Source organism: Lolium rigidum, chromosome 4 (assembly GCF_022539505.1).
Source record: "Lolium rigidum isolate FL_2022 chromosome 4, APGP_CSIRO_Lrig_0.1, whole genome shotgun sequence".
In the NCBI taxonomy this organism is placed as follows: Eukaryota; Viridiplantae; Streptophyta; class Magnoliopsida; order Poales; family Poaceae; genus Lolium; species Lolium rigidum.
Genome location: NC_061511.1, coordinates 22,611,961 through 22,630,295, shown reverse-complemented (window position 1 = coordinate 22,630,295; position 18,335 = coordinate 22,611,961). Strand labels below are relative to the sequence as shown.

At 49.7% G+C, this 18,335-nt stretch overlaps 2 protein-coding genes across 2 annotated transcripts; both read right to left on the bottom strand.

Moving 5' to 3' along the window:
• Positions 1 to 472: 472 nt before the first annotated feature.
• Positions 473 to 3,583, bottom strand: LOC124706144 (nitrogen regulatory protein P-II homolog). The gene is made up of 7 exons (XM_047237800.1): positions 3,277 to 3,583; positions 3,115 to 3,160; positions 2,990 to 3,017; positions 2,812 to 2,899; positions 1,409 to 1,476; positions 1,082 to 1,151; positions 473 to 778 (listed from the first exon to the last, which is right to left on the bottom strand). Exons 1-7 carry the CDS (start codon positions 3,473 to 3,475, stop codon positions 666 to 668), a joined length of 612 nt encoding a protein of 203 aa, XP_047093756.1. The 5' UTR covers positions 3,476 to 3,583; the 3' UTR covers positions 473 to 665.
• Positions 3,584 to 13,731: 10,148 nt separating this feature from the next.
• Positions 13,732 to 15,333, bottom strand: LOC124646760 (geraniol 8-hydroxylase-like). The gene is made up of 2 exons (XM_047186829.1): positions 14,434 to 15,333; positions 13,732 to 14,331 (listed from the first exon to the last, which is right to left on the bottom strand). Exons 1-2 carry the CDS (start codon positions 15,331 to 15,333, stop codon positions 13,732 to 13,734), a joined length of 1,500 nt encoding a protein of 499 aa, XP_047042785.1.
• Positions 15,334 to 18,335: the final 3,002 nt, after the last annotated feature.

Genomic DNA, 18,335 nt, shown 5'->3' with positions numbered 1-18,335 from the left:
TAACTTTAAAATTTGCTCCACTTTAAAATTTATTTAAAAAGAAAAAATCAAAGAAAAATCGAAAGAAAACCGAAACCTAAGAAAAATCAGAAAAAAACTAGACAAAAACCGGAAAACCCAAGGCCTAGATGGGCTGCGGCCCAAACTCTCCCCGTTAGAAAACCACGCGGGCGATGGTTTGTACCAATTACCCGTGGGTGATGAATAGGATTTGCCGGCGTTCTGGCCAATGGATAACTAGCCAGGCTTAACCAGTTCAGGCGAGCAATTAGCCTGCTGCTGGTCATCAGTTACCATATGGGCCACGCTCAGCGTTTGGGCCAAGAGTGAATGGGCTGCATAAAAAAGGATTTCGAGAAAACAGCTCACATAGGCATAGGCTCCGTTCGAAGATAACTGAGGCAGAGCCCACATGCAAGGTGAACAGGAAAAAAAGCAGCAGGAGTATAAAACATGAGAGTGAACTCACACAGATTCCAATTTCCATCCACATTTTTATTTTCTCACCATAGGCACCAGGGAGTTTCCAAGAAACACATCCAGCACAGGATCCCGCGGCACGCAAAGTTAACAGATTATTCACCGAAGGACACATCACACATACACGGCCATATCAGCCAACACAATGACGTGCTGGCAGGCAGCAAAGACAGGCGAAACGCTACTCATGAGATCGTTATCACCGGGGACAGCCTGTCCGACAGACCACCGGTCATCCTCTCGGCGTGCTCTCCGCGCTCGCCCGTGCGTATCCTCACGACGTCTGAGACAGGTATCACTGGGAAAAGGAAACAGCAGGTGAGGCCTAAATGATAGAGGTCAATGGGTCATGCTTCCTGGATTTCATAAGAACACGAGCGCATGTCAAACAGTGCTTCGTCAGGACTAAAGCATGCAGATCTTCTAAAGGGCATGTATGTTGTTGCGACAGGTCTGATTATTGTTGCTATTAGCTTTGTACTACTGTTAGGCTCCAGGATACTGAACTTACAAATCCAAAAAGGGCAGCAGCGAGTGCACACGAGTAAACAAAACCCAACAACGTGACTGAAAACTAAAAACGGCCACGAAGAACACTTACAGAATATCTTCCCATCGCCAATTTCTCCAGTTCTTGCCTTCTCAATTATTTTATCAATTACTGGTTCAACCTGGATAATCCAAAAACACATTAACATGATGCAAGCCAAAGCCTCAACCCTTGAGACAGTCACACTCACACAGAATGCACAGCACAAATACTATAACAATACTACTCTGTACTATAGTTTGCATCAGGAGAGGAGGTAACAATTTGCATATTCAGTTCAAATACTATGATCAATTGATCAGCTATCTCAACTAGAGAGTATGAAAGAACTCAACTGCACTTTTTTCAGGGTTAATGATCAAGTAAACAAGCTTATACCTGCTCCTTGCACACGACTATTTCCATTTTGACTTTAGCAATAAATGTATCTTCTGAAAATTCTGACCCTGCAACCCAACAACGAGGAAGCATCAGTGGAAAACTTATAGCTACAGGAATTAACCTAGTTTCCGAGTAGCCTTATAGTTAACATAATTGATCAATTGGGCCAAAACCCAAGCTGTAATATGTCATTATTGATATAAATTATAATATAAAAAAACAATACATGCATCTTTATCCCAATGTTTTCCCTATTCGCCGCCTTTTCCTCCTGTAGATGTTCAATGTTTTCGTGCTTCTTGTCAATTGCCTTTAATGGTCATGTTTTGCTAACGAGTTTCCCCCCTAATAACACAGTATCATCTTTCCCAAGCAAACATGATAAAATAGTAGTTGTTGGAATTAAGAAAATGGAAGAATGTGTTGTTCCATCTTTGGCAAGAGTCATTGCGGAACTAAGGAGTGAACAGGACATTAAGAAATCAAGGTATCAATGAGAGACATCAATATAATTTCTCAAGGCTTTTACTACTTACTACTTCTGCTATCAAGCTGGAAGTGATTCTATACCTTAATCTAGTCCTTGCATTTGGCTTGCGCTCATGAACAGGCTATCCAAATTGCTGGAGTGTTTGATTTTTATTTTGAAAATGCTGCAATAAGGTGACCCTCGACTGAGTTGGGAGATTTTTGAAGCCAATATTCGGCAATACATGAAACTAGTGTGTGAACCTAAGAGGAAAACTTCTAACAATCATGGGTTGCTTTGGGTTCCTGAAAGCTCATCCCCTATCTGCAGCTTCTTTTAAATGATAAAACAATAAACCATTTCAGGAGTTTGTTTAATTGTTGTAAGAGCCTTCCTGGGGACAGAACAATCAACAGAAATGAAGTCCAGCAGTCCAAATTGTGACATGTTTTCAAAATGGGAGAAATCCACATTAGAATATCCAAAAGGGAGCATGTGGCAGCAATGATGTACTCGTTTTGTCCATGAAAACCGCTGAAATCCATAATTCTCAGGGCTCCTTTGATTTATAGGCTAGGAAAAACATAGGAATAGGACAGTCATAGGATAGGGGTGTCATGCCTACTTGAATCCTATGGGAAGATGAAGTGTGTTTAATTGTAGCAAAGGAATTTTTCATGAGGTATGAGCTAATGTTTTTTTCCTACAGGATTTACACTACAAGATTTCTATAGGATTATTTCCTATAGGATATATTTCTATGAATCAAACAACTTGTGTAGGAATTTTCCCATGAAAGACATCTAGCTACAATTTAAGGATCACAACTGAAGGGATGCAGAGGCAGAGACTACTACACGCTGGAAACCCCAAACTGTGATTTAACACTTAGCATTAGTATAGGGGTCGCAACCACGGGCCGAGCTACTACCTTCATACCGCTCAGTAGACCCGCCTTGCGCCCCAAAACCCCGCACGTCGGACACCGTGACACCTCTGATCCCCATTTGCAGCAAACCCTGCAGAGAATTCCATAGACCCATTTCACCGAACACCCTACGGGCAAGAACTCAGACCGGCAAGTAACACAATATCCGGCACTCACTCACCGACGACACATGCGACACCCTCCATGGCCTGCACCGATCCAGCACAAACAATTCACTATGCATCAATCAAATGTACCAACAAACTAGCTAACTTACGAAGCTTAAATCCAGCGGTGTGTACTCACCTAAGAATGGCCTCGATCTTGTAGAACTCCGAGTCTGGCAGGTAATCTGCGAGAGACCGACGGACGTCAGTCCGATAAGGCGACCTCGATCAAGTAAACGGACGGAGGGGTACACATCGCCATGTCGGCGAAGCAGGGAGAGAAGAGGGAGGGGCTCCTGACCTGGGGCGGAAGCGCTCTGGGCTCGCGCGGCCGTGGCAGGGCGGCGACGAGGGGCCGAGTTGACCTGTACGAGCGGCCTAGGCCCACGCGAGGGGAGGAGGCGGCCGGCGGCGGCGGGGAAGGGTCGCCTGAGGGATGCCGAATGGTTGAGGAGCGAGCCGGGCATAGGGACCGAGGCGGTGGTGGTTGCCGGCGGCATGATGATGAACGCAGTTGTTGGCGATTGCGGCGGCCGGGGATAGCTGGTGATGTCGTAGTCGTCTGGTGACTGTGATGTCGTCTGCTTGTGCGCTTTTGGTCCATCAAGGGCCTGATTGCCTGCCTCGCATAAATTTGGCCAAAATTTGGCCGTTTGGTAGTCTAGATAAATAAAGATTTTCTGCGCATAGGATGGTTCTTAAAGCAGCTTTGATGCAAGATAAATTTCGCCCAACGACACTTGATTCAGCCGTTTTTCCACGGCCAGACTCTCGCGAGCGCGGGAGGTGGGAATGTTGCATGTCTCGGTAAGGGTGGAAGACGCCGTGATGCCCCGAGAAGGCGCGCCATAATTCCCCTCACCGCCCACTCTCCCCTCTCACTCTCGCCCGTTCTCACTCGCCCTCTCATCTCACCACCAGCGATTCTACTGCCGCCCGTACATCGAAGACAGCCGCGAGCAGGCCTGAGAACAGGACATTTGGAGACGCCATCATCGTTGTCGCGTAGATGGTCCGCTTCTTCTCCCGGTTCAAGCTCTGCTCGGCAACGACATCCATGGCGGTAAGACCCTAATCTAAGCTTTTAGGCTTGATTGTTCATAGATCTATGGTTCTGCGGTGTTCGATTTACGGTTATTTGGAGCATGCATATTAGATGTGTTCTGATTGGGTTATAGTTCGGTCTTCTTTCTTATCTAGCTGCATTACTGGCTTTAAATCGGTAGAGCGGTGTCCTTGCACCTTGTTTTGGCAGCAACGAACCTTTCGTTGTGGCAAGATCTAGGCTTTAGGTTCACATTATTGCATATTGGGGTTTTATTGTTCATGTCGATGATTACACGGTAGCGCTAAGCCACTGGAGAGATGTTTCTTCAGAACCTAGCGCCATGATCGAAGTCCGTTGTTTGATATTGCATAAGGTTCTAGTAAAACATCTCTTCCACAGGTTTCAAAAGAACATCTCTTCCACTAGCTAGTGCTACGATTTATGAGGCCTGGTTGTACCCTAGTTTGTTCAGAACCGAGGCCAAGATGAATTAGAGGGTTTGAAGAACGAGATAGCAATGCTGAAGAACTTGCACAGAACGCAAGTAAAAATTCTGATGTCTAGGAAGGAGGAGTGGGAGGGATAAAGAGATGCAGTTAGGACTATGAAGGAGGAGTGGGAGGGAGAAAGAGAGGCATTAAGGGCAGAAATTGAGTTACCAAAACAAGACAGAAAAAAGCTAGAGCATGCCGTGTATGACCTGCTAAAAGTAGGTTCTTGTTGCGGTCAGAAACCCACCGGCAGGCAGCGACGGGCAACATCGTAGAGCCGGGAATCTCCCAGGACTGCGCCTGGCCCTGGTCCCTCCGAGCGACGGCCCGCAAAGCCTTCTGCACACACGTCCGATGCTGATGCAAGGGCGTGCCACCTGACCTATACCTGGTCAGGAAGGTGTTGGATGATGCCTCGCTTAGTTTCCTGCATGGCATACACGTAAACATTAAATACGAGCCTCGATCGGCTCTCGGGTTATCCTGTGAATCGGCTCAAAGAGCCGATCCACCCATGATGCGTACGAGGTGTACGATCAGATGGTGGTCCTGCTTGATCAAGATAAAGCTGAAGCGACCTACTACGATTTGGGGTTTTCACCGCACAATCGGAACGTCCTACTCGTGATTGGGCCCCGCGACCGCGCACGGTGATCGTAAGCCGTTCCTAGACAGGGCCTAAAAACCAACACGAGGTTGATCCTCGGAACGTCCTGTCTAGGGCTAGCAAACGACACCCTACACGCCGCTGGATCCTCCAACCCTTTGTAAGGCCTAACAATGCAGATATTAAACTAATCCTTGAAGAGCAAGGAGCAAATCATAACGGATCGGATCTACTAAACAATGATCAAGCGGGGTGCCGCCCTTACACCCGTGACAGGCGTAAGGGCGGCTAGATGCCTAAGGGTTGCACGACGATAGCATATGATACGAAGAACAATGCTAACCCTAAAACATCTATGATAACTACGTTGCTCGCCATCAAAAAGGCTTCGATACGAGCAACGCATGGAAGACGAATAAACGTGTCTTGCCTAGATCGCAAGATGCGATCTAGGCAGCATGGTGCTTACCGGAAGAAACCCTCGAGACGGGGAGTTGGCGATGCGCCGAGATTGGTTTGTGTTGAACGTTGGTTGTTGTTTATTTCATAAACCCTAGATATATATTTATAGTCCGGGGGACTTTCTAATTCAGGCGTGCACCTAACCGTGCACGGGTAAAACTCTAACTTCTAAATTAAGATGTGATCTACTAAAATACAGATACACGGGCAATTTAGCCCAACTTCTTCGTGTCAGGCCGCTTCAGAGATCCTCCACGCGTATATCCTTCAAGCCCATCTCACTTACGGCCCATCTCCTGATTTGGCCAAAATCTGGTGATAACACATGCCCCCCTGGTTTTGGTAATGATAATTTCAAAACCACTCTGTTTTCCTCCGAGGGGTCATGTCGTGGCGAGCAGAACCGTCGCGGTATTTTTCATCATGACGACTTGCCTTCCCAACTTCTCTGCACGATTTGACAGTTTTTTGGCACCACCTCCTCGAAAACTGTTCGAACATTAAACCTCCACTCCATCTTCTTTTATTTAACCGCATCGAACAGTTCTCCTCCTCATCCTCCCCACATTAGCACTCCAAAAGCCCTCCCGCGCAACCACGTCTTCTTCTTCCTCCGCCTCATCGGGACTTTCCATCGAGTCCTCTTCCTCCCACGAGCCGACGCCAGAGCGGGACCCACAGGAGGTCCATGCGGCCAACATCCGCCGCGCCATAGAGGCCGGGGAGGAGTCCTCCCATGACTTCGCCGTCTGGTCCGAGGACGACAAGTCCTCGACGGACGGGGAGAGTGACCTCCGCTTCCTCGCCGACGGGGAATCGGAGGAGGAGAGTGATGAAGATCGCTTCTCCTGGGACGACTTCACCTCCTCCGAGGAGGCGAAGGAGGAGGAGGAGGTGGAGGACGACGACAGCCCCTCAGACGAGCCGCCGGCCAAGCGCTTCTGCCCCTGGCCGGGGAACCTCAGCGACTTCGACAGCGACGACGACGATGCTGACGAGGAGGACGAGGACAACGAGGGTCCCGCCGGCGGTCGCTACAGCAGCGACGACGAGCCTGCCGGGAGTAGCGCCGACAGCGGCGGCGATGGCGACGACGAGGGCAGCAGCGGCCCGTAGATAGGACCATTAGCATAGGATCAGTAGTAGTAGACGGGGCAATGTATCCCCATTGTACCTCCTTTTGGGAGCCATCAGCTCTTTATGTAAGAAATCTCGTTTATCAATGAAGAAATTCTCCCAATTTGATTTTGCCGATTTCCTTTGTACCAATTTAGCCGATTTCCCCTCAACTGATCCTGCCGATTATCCACTTAGCCAATACTCAATGAACCGATGGCAACGTATCGGTCCCTCATAATCCGCTCTTCATCTCTTTGACGTCGGAGTGATCGTGAACTTGGTCAATGCTCAGTAAGCCGATGGCAACGTATCAATCCCTCACGATCTATCCTTCATCTTTCCGACCGATGACTTCGAGCTCTGGTGGACAATGAGGCAGACTAATGCCTTCAAGAGAGTCCTAGACCTGCTGCTGAAACAACTTGTCGTTGAAGCCGAGACTCCTGCAGAACAGATACCACCTGCTCTGTTCCTTTACAGCAACCAGATAGCCCAGAGCCAACTCTCTATCGGTAATGATGGATCCCTCTTTTGCAAAAACTCGCCGCCTTTGAGAGGAATTGCGTCGCGGGACCAGTCGATAGCCACCCAATCGGCTTCCAAAAACAGAGCACCCACCAGGCCAGCTGCCCCCGAGCCTCAGCCGAGGTGAAAACAGTGATAAGGACACGTAACTCAGACAAATAGACCTGAGCTCGATCATGTCTGAGAGAGCCACCATGCAGAGCCAGCCAGAGCCGATTACTTTTCTTCCGTTGAAAGCCGATGCTGCGGATAATCACCAACGGCTTAATGAGCAAAAGGTTGCCTTGTACGCTGACAGCATTGCCTTGTCGGAGATCCTTGAAGAAAAGGGTTGGAAGGCCATTCGTGCCTTGAACACGCAGCGGGTAGATCCTGTGTAATTGTGCTAGAGTCGATGGCTATGCATCGGCTTTGTTCCTTGCATATCATGCAAAAAAAAATTTTTACGGGCCGATTTTTCTATCGGCCCCCAATATTTCACTGCGCATGTATCGCATATGTCCATCTGATTAGGTGCTATTGGCCCCCAATATTTTACTGCACATGTATCGCACATGTCCATCTGATTAGGTGCCCCCCGAGCCGATTCTGCCAGGTGACTGCTGATATCGGCTCTGCGGTTAGCCAAGGCACTACGATGTGAACGTCGGCTCTGTTAGGAACAATGTAGATTTCTTCCAGCGCATCAGCCGACGCAAACCCATTGCCCATTGGATCAACGTTGCACGCAGGCAGAATGAATGGTGAGGATAATTTTGGCCGATTGCTGGAATCGGCCTCCATGTTGCTTGCTCGATGAAGGTTTTGCAATGTTCCTCCATAAATCCTTGGGGCCGATCATATGGATCGGCATCGCCATGTTTGTCCATCGATGTTGCTTTTGTTACACGGTCAGACCGGTGGATAAAACCAGCCTAACCCCGTCCTTTGTCACGTCGATGCTCTCTCGTGGCTTCTCAAAGACGACCGGCCGTGGGCCGCAGTCAATTTGTGCCACAGGTGCTTCGTCTAATCCTGGAGCGCTAAACTCCGTTGGAAGGATGAAGACCATGTTTGTGCCAGCCGATGTCTCGTTATCGGCTTTCTTTTGTCTGGGACGCCACTCTTTCCTTTGTGGCCGACCTTCTTCGTCCAGGGTTCGCTGAATTTTAGCGGCCAGAGGCCGCGCCTTCCTCAACGTGTGCAGGTATAACCTTTCAGCTTCCTCCAACCCACGTAGACGCTGAACCCTTCGCTTTTGGGAACGGCTGAGCCCATCAGGGCACCACCTTGGCCGATGATACTTGTCTTCTTCTTCATCATCGTCCTCTAGTTCCTCGAGATCTTCCACCCGAGCGGACTCGGCATGCTTGTTCCGAGGCGGGAGAGGCCCTAGACGTTTGGACACGGACACGTTAGCTGCATCCTTCTTCTTTTGTTTACATTACAGGCGATTGCTGATTGTAGGCAATCGGCTCATTCCTGAATCCCGGCAGTGTCGAAGAAGGGGCAGTCCCAGTGCCTATCCTCGTCGTCTTGCTCCCTCGAATTTTCCTTGGCGTGGCGCTCATATCGCTCCTCGTCGCGATCATGCCGACGGCGTCTCCTGTCGTCCCTAGCCAGACGATCTTTTTCATCATCGTCGTTGTATCGCCGGCGTTGGTCGTATTGACCCACATACTTGTTGAGGAGGTGATCAGAGAGAGGTCGCTGATATCTTACGTTCCTCACTTCTCCCTCTGTGATGGAGCGCTTGCCGTCGTGGCGGAGCCGATCGCGTGGAGCGGCTTCCTCTGTGTCCTTGCTATGAGAGCAAGCTGCCCTCATCTCCGTCCTTACCGAGTGGTGCCCGGGTCCTACCATGTTGATATTGCACGAGAAATCTGGCTGGCACCCTCCATGGTAAGTATACTCCACCATGTTAACGGCGGGGAAGGGGTGTGTGTCGACCTTCATGGCGTGCTGGCTGAAAATTAGCCGCCCTTGCTCTATCGCCATTTGGACCTGTTGACGCCACACCCTGCGGTCGTTGGTGGCGTGGGTGAACGTGTTATGCCATTTGCGGTATGGCTTTCCGTTCAGCTCTTGCACCGTGGGGATCTTGTGGCCTTCGGGTAACTTTTAGCTGCTTCTCCTTGAGTAAGAGGTCGAAAATCTGCTCAGATTTGGTTACGTCGAAGTCAAACCCTTTTGGAGGACCTTGTGGCTTAACCCACTTACAGGACACGGGGCTTGCCCCCCGAGTCCATTCAGCCACTGCTACCTCTTGATCTCCCGCAGCACCTTCATCTTCATCTGCCTCAACCGGGACCACCGCGCGCTTGAATTTATCCTGGTAAACATCCGGGTGGCGCTTGTTCATATGCTGACGGCTTACGCACCATGTGCGCCAGTGAAGGGTAGTCTGCTTGGGAGGCCACGTCCTTGATCGATGATGAGAGACCCACCACCGCCAACTCGACTGCTTCTTTTTCACTTACATGAACCGAATAGCATCGGTTCCTAACGGTCCTGAAGCGCTGGACGTATTCTGCCACTGTTTCCCCGCGCTTCTGTCGTACTTGTGCTAGATCGGCAATGCCAGCCTCGGAAGCCTCTGAGTGATACTGCACGTGGAACTGTTCTTCCAACTGCTTCCAAGTCCGGATTGAGTTTGGTGGCAGCGATGTGTACCACCCGAAAGCCGATCCTGTGAGGGACTGTGCGAAGAACCTCACACGCAGCTCGTCTGATGCTGAGATCGTGCCCAGCTTTGCCAAATATCGGCTCACATGCTCGATGGAGCTGGAACCATCTGATCCACTAAACTTTGTGAAGTCAGGGAGCCGATATTTGGGTGGTAGCGGGATCAATTCGTACTCGTTGGGGTACGGCTTGGTATAGCCGATTGTCCTCCTTTTCGGCATCATGCCGAACTGGTCTTTCAGAATTGTACAAATCTGATCCGCGGTGATGGCTGAAGGCGTCGAACCCTGAAGATTCGCCGGGGTGGCATACTTAGCCAGCCAAGCTTGCTTTTCCAGCTCTGAGCCAAGCTGCAGGAGCTGAGCTGCGGAGATTTGTCGGAGTGGCGTACTTTGCTAGCCACGTACGCTTCTCAAGATGCTGTTCCCGACGTTCCTCCTGCTGTTCCAGAAGTCCCTGCTATTGCAGCCTGGTTCGAGAGTGCCCAGTTACTGCAGTCTGGCACGTATGCGCACGTGTATCCGTGGGGGATCTCCTTGGGTGCCTCATGTAAGAATTGGTAGTCACTAGGGTCACCACCAATCTTGTAGACGACGTATGCCGATGAATTCGGCACTTCTGGTGCTGCCAACGCGAACGGCAGCGGTGGACGGGACTGGAGTGGCATCTCTCCTTGGTAAGTCCCCAGAGCTGGTCCTGACGGAGAATACCGATGGCTCATGATTTCCTGGATCACGCGCAGAGCGACACGCTCCAAAGTGTTCACCAGGCTCTCAGAGTGGCGGTGCAGCGAATGAGCCACCATGAAGTTGATCTCCTGACGCAGCGACCTGGTGCGTTCTTCGACGGGGAGGACAGGTCCACTCCATCGAGCGCGCCTTCAGGTGAGAACCCTTTCCACCTGATGCCATGGGAGCGGGTTCTGTGGAAAGAGCCGATGAGGTCGGCTTCGAGGACTGCTTTGATCTCGTCATGCTTCTTCTTGAGCTCCTCGGTCAGATCCTCGTACTTGACCGGAGTGCCTTCCGCCATCTCAGATGTAGATGGCGATGCGGTGGATGTCGAAGATTGTCCCACCGGGCGTGCCAGAATGTGTTGCGGTCAGAAACCCACCGGCGGGCAGCGACGGGCAACACCGTAGAGCCGGGAATCTCCCAGGACTGCGGCTGGCCCTGGTCCCTCCGAGCGACGGCCCGCAAAGCCTTCCGCACACACGTCCGATGCTGATGCAAGGGCGTGCCACCTGACCTATACCTGGTCAGGAAGGTGTTGGATAATGCCTCGCTTAGTTTCCTGCATGGCATACACGTAAACATTAAATACGAGCCTCGATCGGCTCTCAGGTTATCCTGTGAATCGGCTCAAAGAGCCGATCCACCCATGATGCGTACGAGGTGTACGATCAGATGGTGGTCCTGCTTGATCAAGATAAAGCTGAAGCGACCTACTACGATTTGGGGTTTTCACCGCACAATCGGAACGTCCTACTCGTGATTGGGCCTCGCGACCGCGCACGGTGATCGTAAGCCGATCCTAGACAGGGCCTAAAAACCAACACGAGGTTGATCCTCGGAACGTCCTGTCTAGGGCTAGCAAACGACACCCTACACGCCGCTGGATCCTCCAACCCTTTGTAAGGCCTAACAATGCAGATATTAAACTAATCCTTGAAGAACAAGGAGCAAATCATAACGGATCGGATCTACTAAACAATGATCAAGCGGGGTGCCGCCCTTACACCCGTGACAGGCGTAAGGGTGGCTAGATGCCTAAGGGTTGCACGACGATAGCATATGATACGAAGAACAATGCTAACCCTAAAACATCTATGATAACTACGTTGCTCGCCATCAAAAAAGGCTTCAGTACGAGCAACGCATGGAAGACGAATAAACGTGTGCTGCCTAGATCGCATCATGGTGCTTACCCGGAAGAAACCCTCGAGACGGGGGAGTTGGCGATGCGCCGAGATTGGTTTGTGTTGAACGTTGGTTGTTGTTTATTTCATAAACCCTAGATACATATTTATAGTCCGGGGGACTTTCTAATTCAGGCGTGCACCTAACCGTGCACGGGTAAAACTCTAACTTCTAAATTAAGATGCGATCTACTAAAATACAGATACACGGGCAATTTAGCCCAACTTCTTCGTGTCAGGCCGCTTCAGAGATCCTCCACGCGTATATCTTTCAAGCCCATCTCACTTACGGTCCATCTCCTGATTTGGCCAAAATCTGGTGATAACAGTTCTATTAAACGGGGACGAACTTAAGAGGCTTAGGGCAACTTGTGATGAGTGGTGCAAGATAATCTGGCTTTTAATGCACCATAATTCGCCAATGTTTGCACTGCCAAACTTGATGTAAATTCATGTGGTCATCTGTTCAATGATCCCAACTATTATGTCATATGTTCAATGCCATGGCCCATGATATGAACATGTGAACCAAATAACACCACATTTGGTGCTAACCAACCTTGTAGAAACACACAAACACTCCTCCTTGTACCTTTTACTACGTTGCATAGCGTCAATTGTGGTGATTGTAGATTTTATGTCTTATTGCTTTGCATGCAGCATTGTTCGAATCATGTTGCTCCTTTGGCCAATGATTAATTTATGGCACAATCATAGGCAAGAGACTGGCCCTAAACCTAGTCCAATGTGAAAGAACATTGCTTCTACAATATACTTAATTTGGGGACAGTTCCTTTGCCTGTGATGTTCATAGGTATGAGGCCTTATGTTTTGCTTGCATCATTCTTGGCATCTTGTTGCTCCTTTGGTCAACAATCATTTATGGATTGATGAAATTATTAGCAATTATTCCAATGATTTAATTCATTTAAATGGTAGATAAAACAAGACTAAAGAAATTGAGATGAAACTAGTCATGCAAATCAATATAAACAAGAAGTCCATACAGATTGCTAAGAGCAATATATTACGCACCAACAAGCCTAAGCATATTGCTAGAAAAAGAAATTGAAGCATGATCTCATAAACAAAAAAGTAAGAACACATACGGTCTAGAAGAGGAACCAACATTGGCATTGGTGTTCTTGTTGACATTGTCGTCGAAGAGGCCGTTGATGCCGGGGAACAAGTCACCATTATCTGTGATAGTGTCCATGATGAAGACGCCTGTAGTCGTGCTGCAACGCTCCCCAAAATTTTTATCATCCTTCTCCCGTACAAGAATCGAAGAGGTGGGCTTTCGAAGGCCTACTCTCCCAACCCAGGGTGCACAGCGCAAGGTGGGATGGAGAAAACCTGACCGTCAGCTCAATGCTTTGGAACCAGGTGGAAGGTGCATGTGCTAATGTGGTGTTGTATATCTCAAGAGATGAGCGACCCTCTGTTTGTTTTATAGGCACAATAGAGGGCTATAGAGGAGGCAAACTGGCAACGCTGGGAGATGAGACAAATAGGCGGGAGGTAAACCGAAGAGGCAACGAGCGAAGCCGAACAACCAAAATAATTTTTGAGATAGACATTGACTCGGCTCATTCCCGCAACCTGTGACACACATGGTGTGGGGTGGCGAGGCGAGCGGCGAAGGAGCCCATGTAGTAGTCTTCTTCTCATACTCGTACAACAAATGGAACAATCCCCCTTATAAGGAGGTTCAACTCTCTCTAAACTACTAAGGTGAGACTAAACATTTGTCACACCTCTCGCCATACATGAATGGGCCAATGGCTTTTGTTCATGAATTGTGGACTTAGTTAAATGGGTTGGGGCTATTTTAGCCAAAATTCCAACACTTTATTATTAGGCAAACATGTTTACTTTATTTTATGGCATAGCTAACGGATTAAAATAAACTGCATGCCACACTAGAATACTTTCTTAGGCATAGCACATAGCGGGACGTCCAAGGACAATACCAACCCAAACCTCTCGGTCATATCTACACGAGGATCACCTCCCTCTTCCGACAGCGTCCAGTCAAAGTGATAAAGCATCGAGCCGAGCATCAGCGGCACCATCCTGCTGGAAAGCTGCAGTCCGGGACATATCCGCCTCCCGGCGCTGAAGGAGATGAGCTCAAAGTCCGCCCCAAAATAGTCGATCTCCTTGTGCAAGAACCTATCCGGCATGAACCTGTTGGGTTCCTCCCACACCTCGGCGTCTCTGCATATCCCCCAAATGTTCACCAGAGCAGTCGTGCCCTTGGGGACGCTGTAGCCATGGATCTCCACCGCCTCCTCGGCTTGGCCAGTGGCGAATGGCACGGGGGGGTGGAGTCGTAGCGTCTCTTTGACGACGGCTTGGAGGTACGGGAGCCTGTAGATGTCGGACTCCTCCATTTGGGTGGTGCCGAGGACGTTTCTGAGCTCCTCCTGAAGCTTGCGCTTGCAGTGTGGGTGTTGCAGCAGCTCTGCCATCGCCCACTCGATCGTGGCTGGGATTGAGGTCGCGCCCAGGAGTAATTCCTGAAAATACATGCGCCGCAATTATAATCTCTAATCACTTTTTGACAAGACTCTGAGAAAATATGCGCGTGCCGAGTGTCGTGCGCGCGCATGCATGCTTACCATGAATAGACCTCTGATGGACTCTTGGTTCATCACCCATCCGTCCTCCTCGTCCTGCACCTCGCCGTCCATGTCTAGCATCACATCCAACAGGTCGTTCATGCGCGCCTGGCCGGAGCCGGCCGCCCGGTGGAGCCTCCGCTGCTCGATCTGCTCGTCAATGAGCGCGTACAGCCACACGAGCAGCTTCCCCGCCTTGCGCCGGATACCCTGGAGGTCGAGCATCGCGAGCGCCGGGAAGAAGTCAGACACGTTGGGCATGCCAGACAGCACGGCCGCCTCTTTCGCCACGTCCGTCAGCTCGGATACCACCGCCGGGTCCAGTGTCTGCGAGAACATCCCGCGGCACAGCACGTCCACCGTGGCCGCGAACGAAGCGCGAGCAACGGCCACAGGGACGCCGCCGGACGCGGACAGGCGGCGCACCATCTCGCGTACCTCCTCCTCCCGCACGGCCCGGTCCTCGTCAAGCCGGCGAAGGCCGAGGAGCGCCGCCGTTGTGTGTTGCCTGAGGGCGCGCCACTTGCTGCGCGGCGGGAGCGCGATCATGGAGTTGGCGTCATGGTCCATGATGCGCCAGGCGTCCAGGCCCCGGCGAGCCGCCAGGCTTGCGTTCTTTTTCTGCAGCACCTCGCGGGCGGCCGCCGGCGAGGTGGCAACAACGGCGGGGACGGTGCCAAGACGGATGAACATGAGCGGACCGTGGCTGTCGGCTAGACTGGCGCAGGAACGGTGAGGGCTCTCGCCGATGTCAAGCAGGTTGCCGATGACCGGGAGTGGCCTAGGGCCGGGCGGGAGGCCGCGGCGTGCGTCCGCGAGCGGTTGTAGAGCGTATGAGGTTAGGAGAGTGAGTGGGAGTGATGCCGCGGCCGCGCACGTTACCAGAGACAAGGCAACCATCGTCTCTATCTCTCGTCCTTCGGGTCGACGATCGACTCACTCGTCTTTGACGAACAGGCTGCAGCTTGGTTCGATATGTTCAGTTCAGCACAACCTTACCAATCTATTTGTAGTGTCTAGTGTTGTAAGAGAGATGAGTTTCTACACAGGTCAACCAATGGTTACTCCATGCAGCGTGCACGGCTAAAATACAAGTTCGGCCTTTTTTCTTCTTCAAAACAGTACATACGCAGGCGGTCACAAATACGTACTACACTTAACTCTCTAAACGTACGCACACTTTATCCCTTGAGCACTCCCGACCTCGAGAGACTGAATATGAAAATGATGATTTTCTCTTTGAAATAGGCTTTCGTACCGCTATTATCTATCTATCTATCTATCTATCTATCTATCTATTCTATCTATTATCTATTATATACTAAAAGCAAAATAAGAGATTTTAACGAAGACATCAGGTTAATCCACATAGAATTAAAATATATACTTCGTTGGTCTTAATTTAAATGGCTGAGATTTAAAGCCAACAAGTGTTACGTAAAAAGTTGTCATGTTTCAAGATTATGTACAACTGTATAACATGTAATTTTGGTACACATCCATTTTTTTGGACTTGGACCCCAACAGCTGTTTAAAGCGTGCGAAGATATTCTTTCTAGGGTATACGTGTTTAAGATAGACTCTAGAAGCTGACGTAGAAAACCTGAAATAAAGCACGTCCAATAAAAAAATCTGACAGTTACGGTCATTGCCTTAATCCAGTATGGGAGATAAATCTTCAAACATACACATGAACGTGAGATAAAAAAAAAAGCTAGCTAGATCGTGATTTCATTCCATGTATTTTGCATAAGAGTCCCCTCGGTATACAAAAGGTAATGGAAGTGGAAGGATTATACATGCTCGATTATTGCATTCATTCATTTTCAACTATGCTCAGATTTTGTTCATTCATTAAAATATTTACTCCTTTCAGTTTAAAATAATTTCTCAAAAATAGATGTATCTATACAGTAAACAAATCGAGATATATTTTTAACACTTATTTTAAAGTTGAGGAAGTATAATAATTCATATGTTGGTGGATGAAATTAAAAAAATACAGGCCAACACAAAAATACAACCTAACATATCTACGTGACAAAAGCATCACAAATCAACTATATATTCCTAATTTCAATACCAATGATAAACAAGGGTATGAATATTTCGAGAACTCAGTTTAGTGATAAGTTCGGCCAAGCCACTGAGATTGTCAGGGAGGACCACGAGGCGTGGGAACACCTAGAGGCCGAGTGCGCCGGCGAGGAATACTTGGCCAATCCCTGGCGGCTGAACCCCGAAAGCGTGGGGGAGGAGGCGGCAACGTACGAGGGACGCTGCGGAGGATGCACAACGACAGCGGCGACCTAGACGAAAATTGCGACGATGCCGGGCATTTAGATGCTATTATAGCTTAGTTTAAGTTTTAAGTATGTTTAGGTTAAATTTTATTTATGTTTTAGTTAAACTAGCATAGTGGCCCTCGTAAATGTGAGGGCATCGTCTTCATTGTGTTGAAACGGTCAACACAAATATATTATGATTAAATGGATATTGGATAATGTGATAAGAAATAATATAGATGTATAATCTTGAAATGAAAACAATTGTCATGCTAATAGGTAGGCCTTAAGCATTGACTACATAATTTTTGTGACATTGCCATATTTTATTCCTCTCCTCTCCTTTACTTAACTAATGAAGTTAGATATAGAGATTGGCATGTTTTCCACAACTACCATTTGACCATTATTAAATGGCAATACTTACTACATGGCATCGTTAATTTCTTGCGTTTTCTGAAACACCCAACAACACTGACACAAGCACTTCCAAAAGAAAATATAAAAGAAAGAAAAGAGAAACTAATGTTCAAAAGGTCGGATTGATGAAAATGAAGATATATCGCAGTCGCTGCGTCCTCCGGAGATTTCCCACCACGCCCCTGGCACTCCAAAGCGTCACGTACCAAGCAACATCTTCAGGAAGGGATGCGGCGATGATGATGCCACTACCCGGACGGATCCTAGGGTTTCCCATGTATGCGCAGGGGCAAGGGACGAGGGCTTCACCGAACACCCTTAAGGAAGGAAGGGTGGCGCCCACGGACATCACTGCGTCTTTGTCAGCCAAACCAAGAGGGATTTGTCCTGACCCCTCGCAACCCCGCTCCAGAAGCTTCATCTTGCTCCACCACACTTGCCGTCCACCACCATGCGCCACCATGGCCTTGTAGACACCAGCGTCGTCTCACCGTGGCAATCGAAATGAGGACATGAGGATCAAGAAGGGACAGCCGGGGGCGAGATGCATCATATCAACAGCCACACCGGAGGGAACCGCCTCCACCGCCACCTACGGACATCGGTCGGACGCATCGACGGAGCAAACCAGACCCTCTTGGCCCAGCCAAGACCAAGTAGGCTCGTGAAGCTCCCATCTACGCGCTGCAGTACACGCGCCGCCGACAATGCCACACCCAGCTCGGGAAATCCCTCCACCCACCAGGGACAACACATGCGAGCCCGGAGCCCCCATGACCTAGATGGGCCCAAAGGGCCCAGATCTGGTCTAGGCGGGTGCAGACACATGCCACCATGCCGCCACCCATGAAGACGCGCCGTCGCTGGAACCCTCCCTGACCTGGGTACACCGTCGCCGAACGAGAAGGCCCCGCATCCTCCTCCAAAGTGTGCGTGGAAAGGCAGCTCCGCCGCTCCCAGCATCACGTGGGCTTTGCCCGGTGGCCTGCGCCAATGTCGACGACACGGGAGAGGGAGGAGAAGGGTTGCTGCACTAGGGTTGGTTTCCGCTCGCCAGTTGCCCCCAGGAGCGACATAGACATGTTCTGGTTCGTTAAAAAGTGAAACTGGTGATTTGGCGGGGCTTGAGATTGACGAAGTCACTACGGTTGTCTCACTAATGTCGACGCCCATTGAAAGAGTATTCGGCCTTTAAAA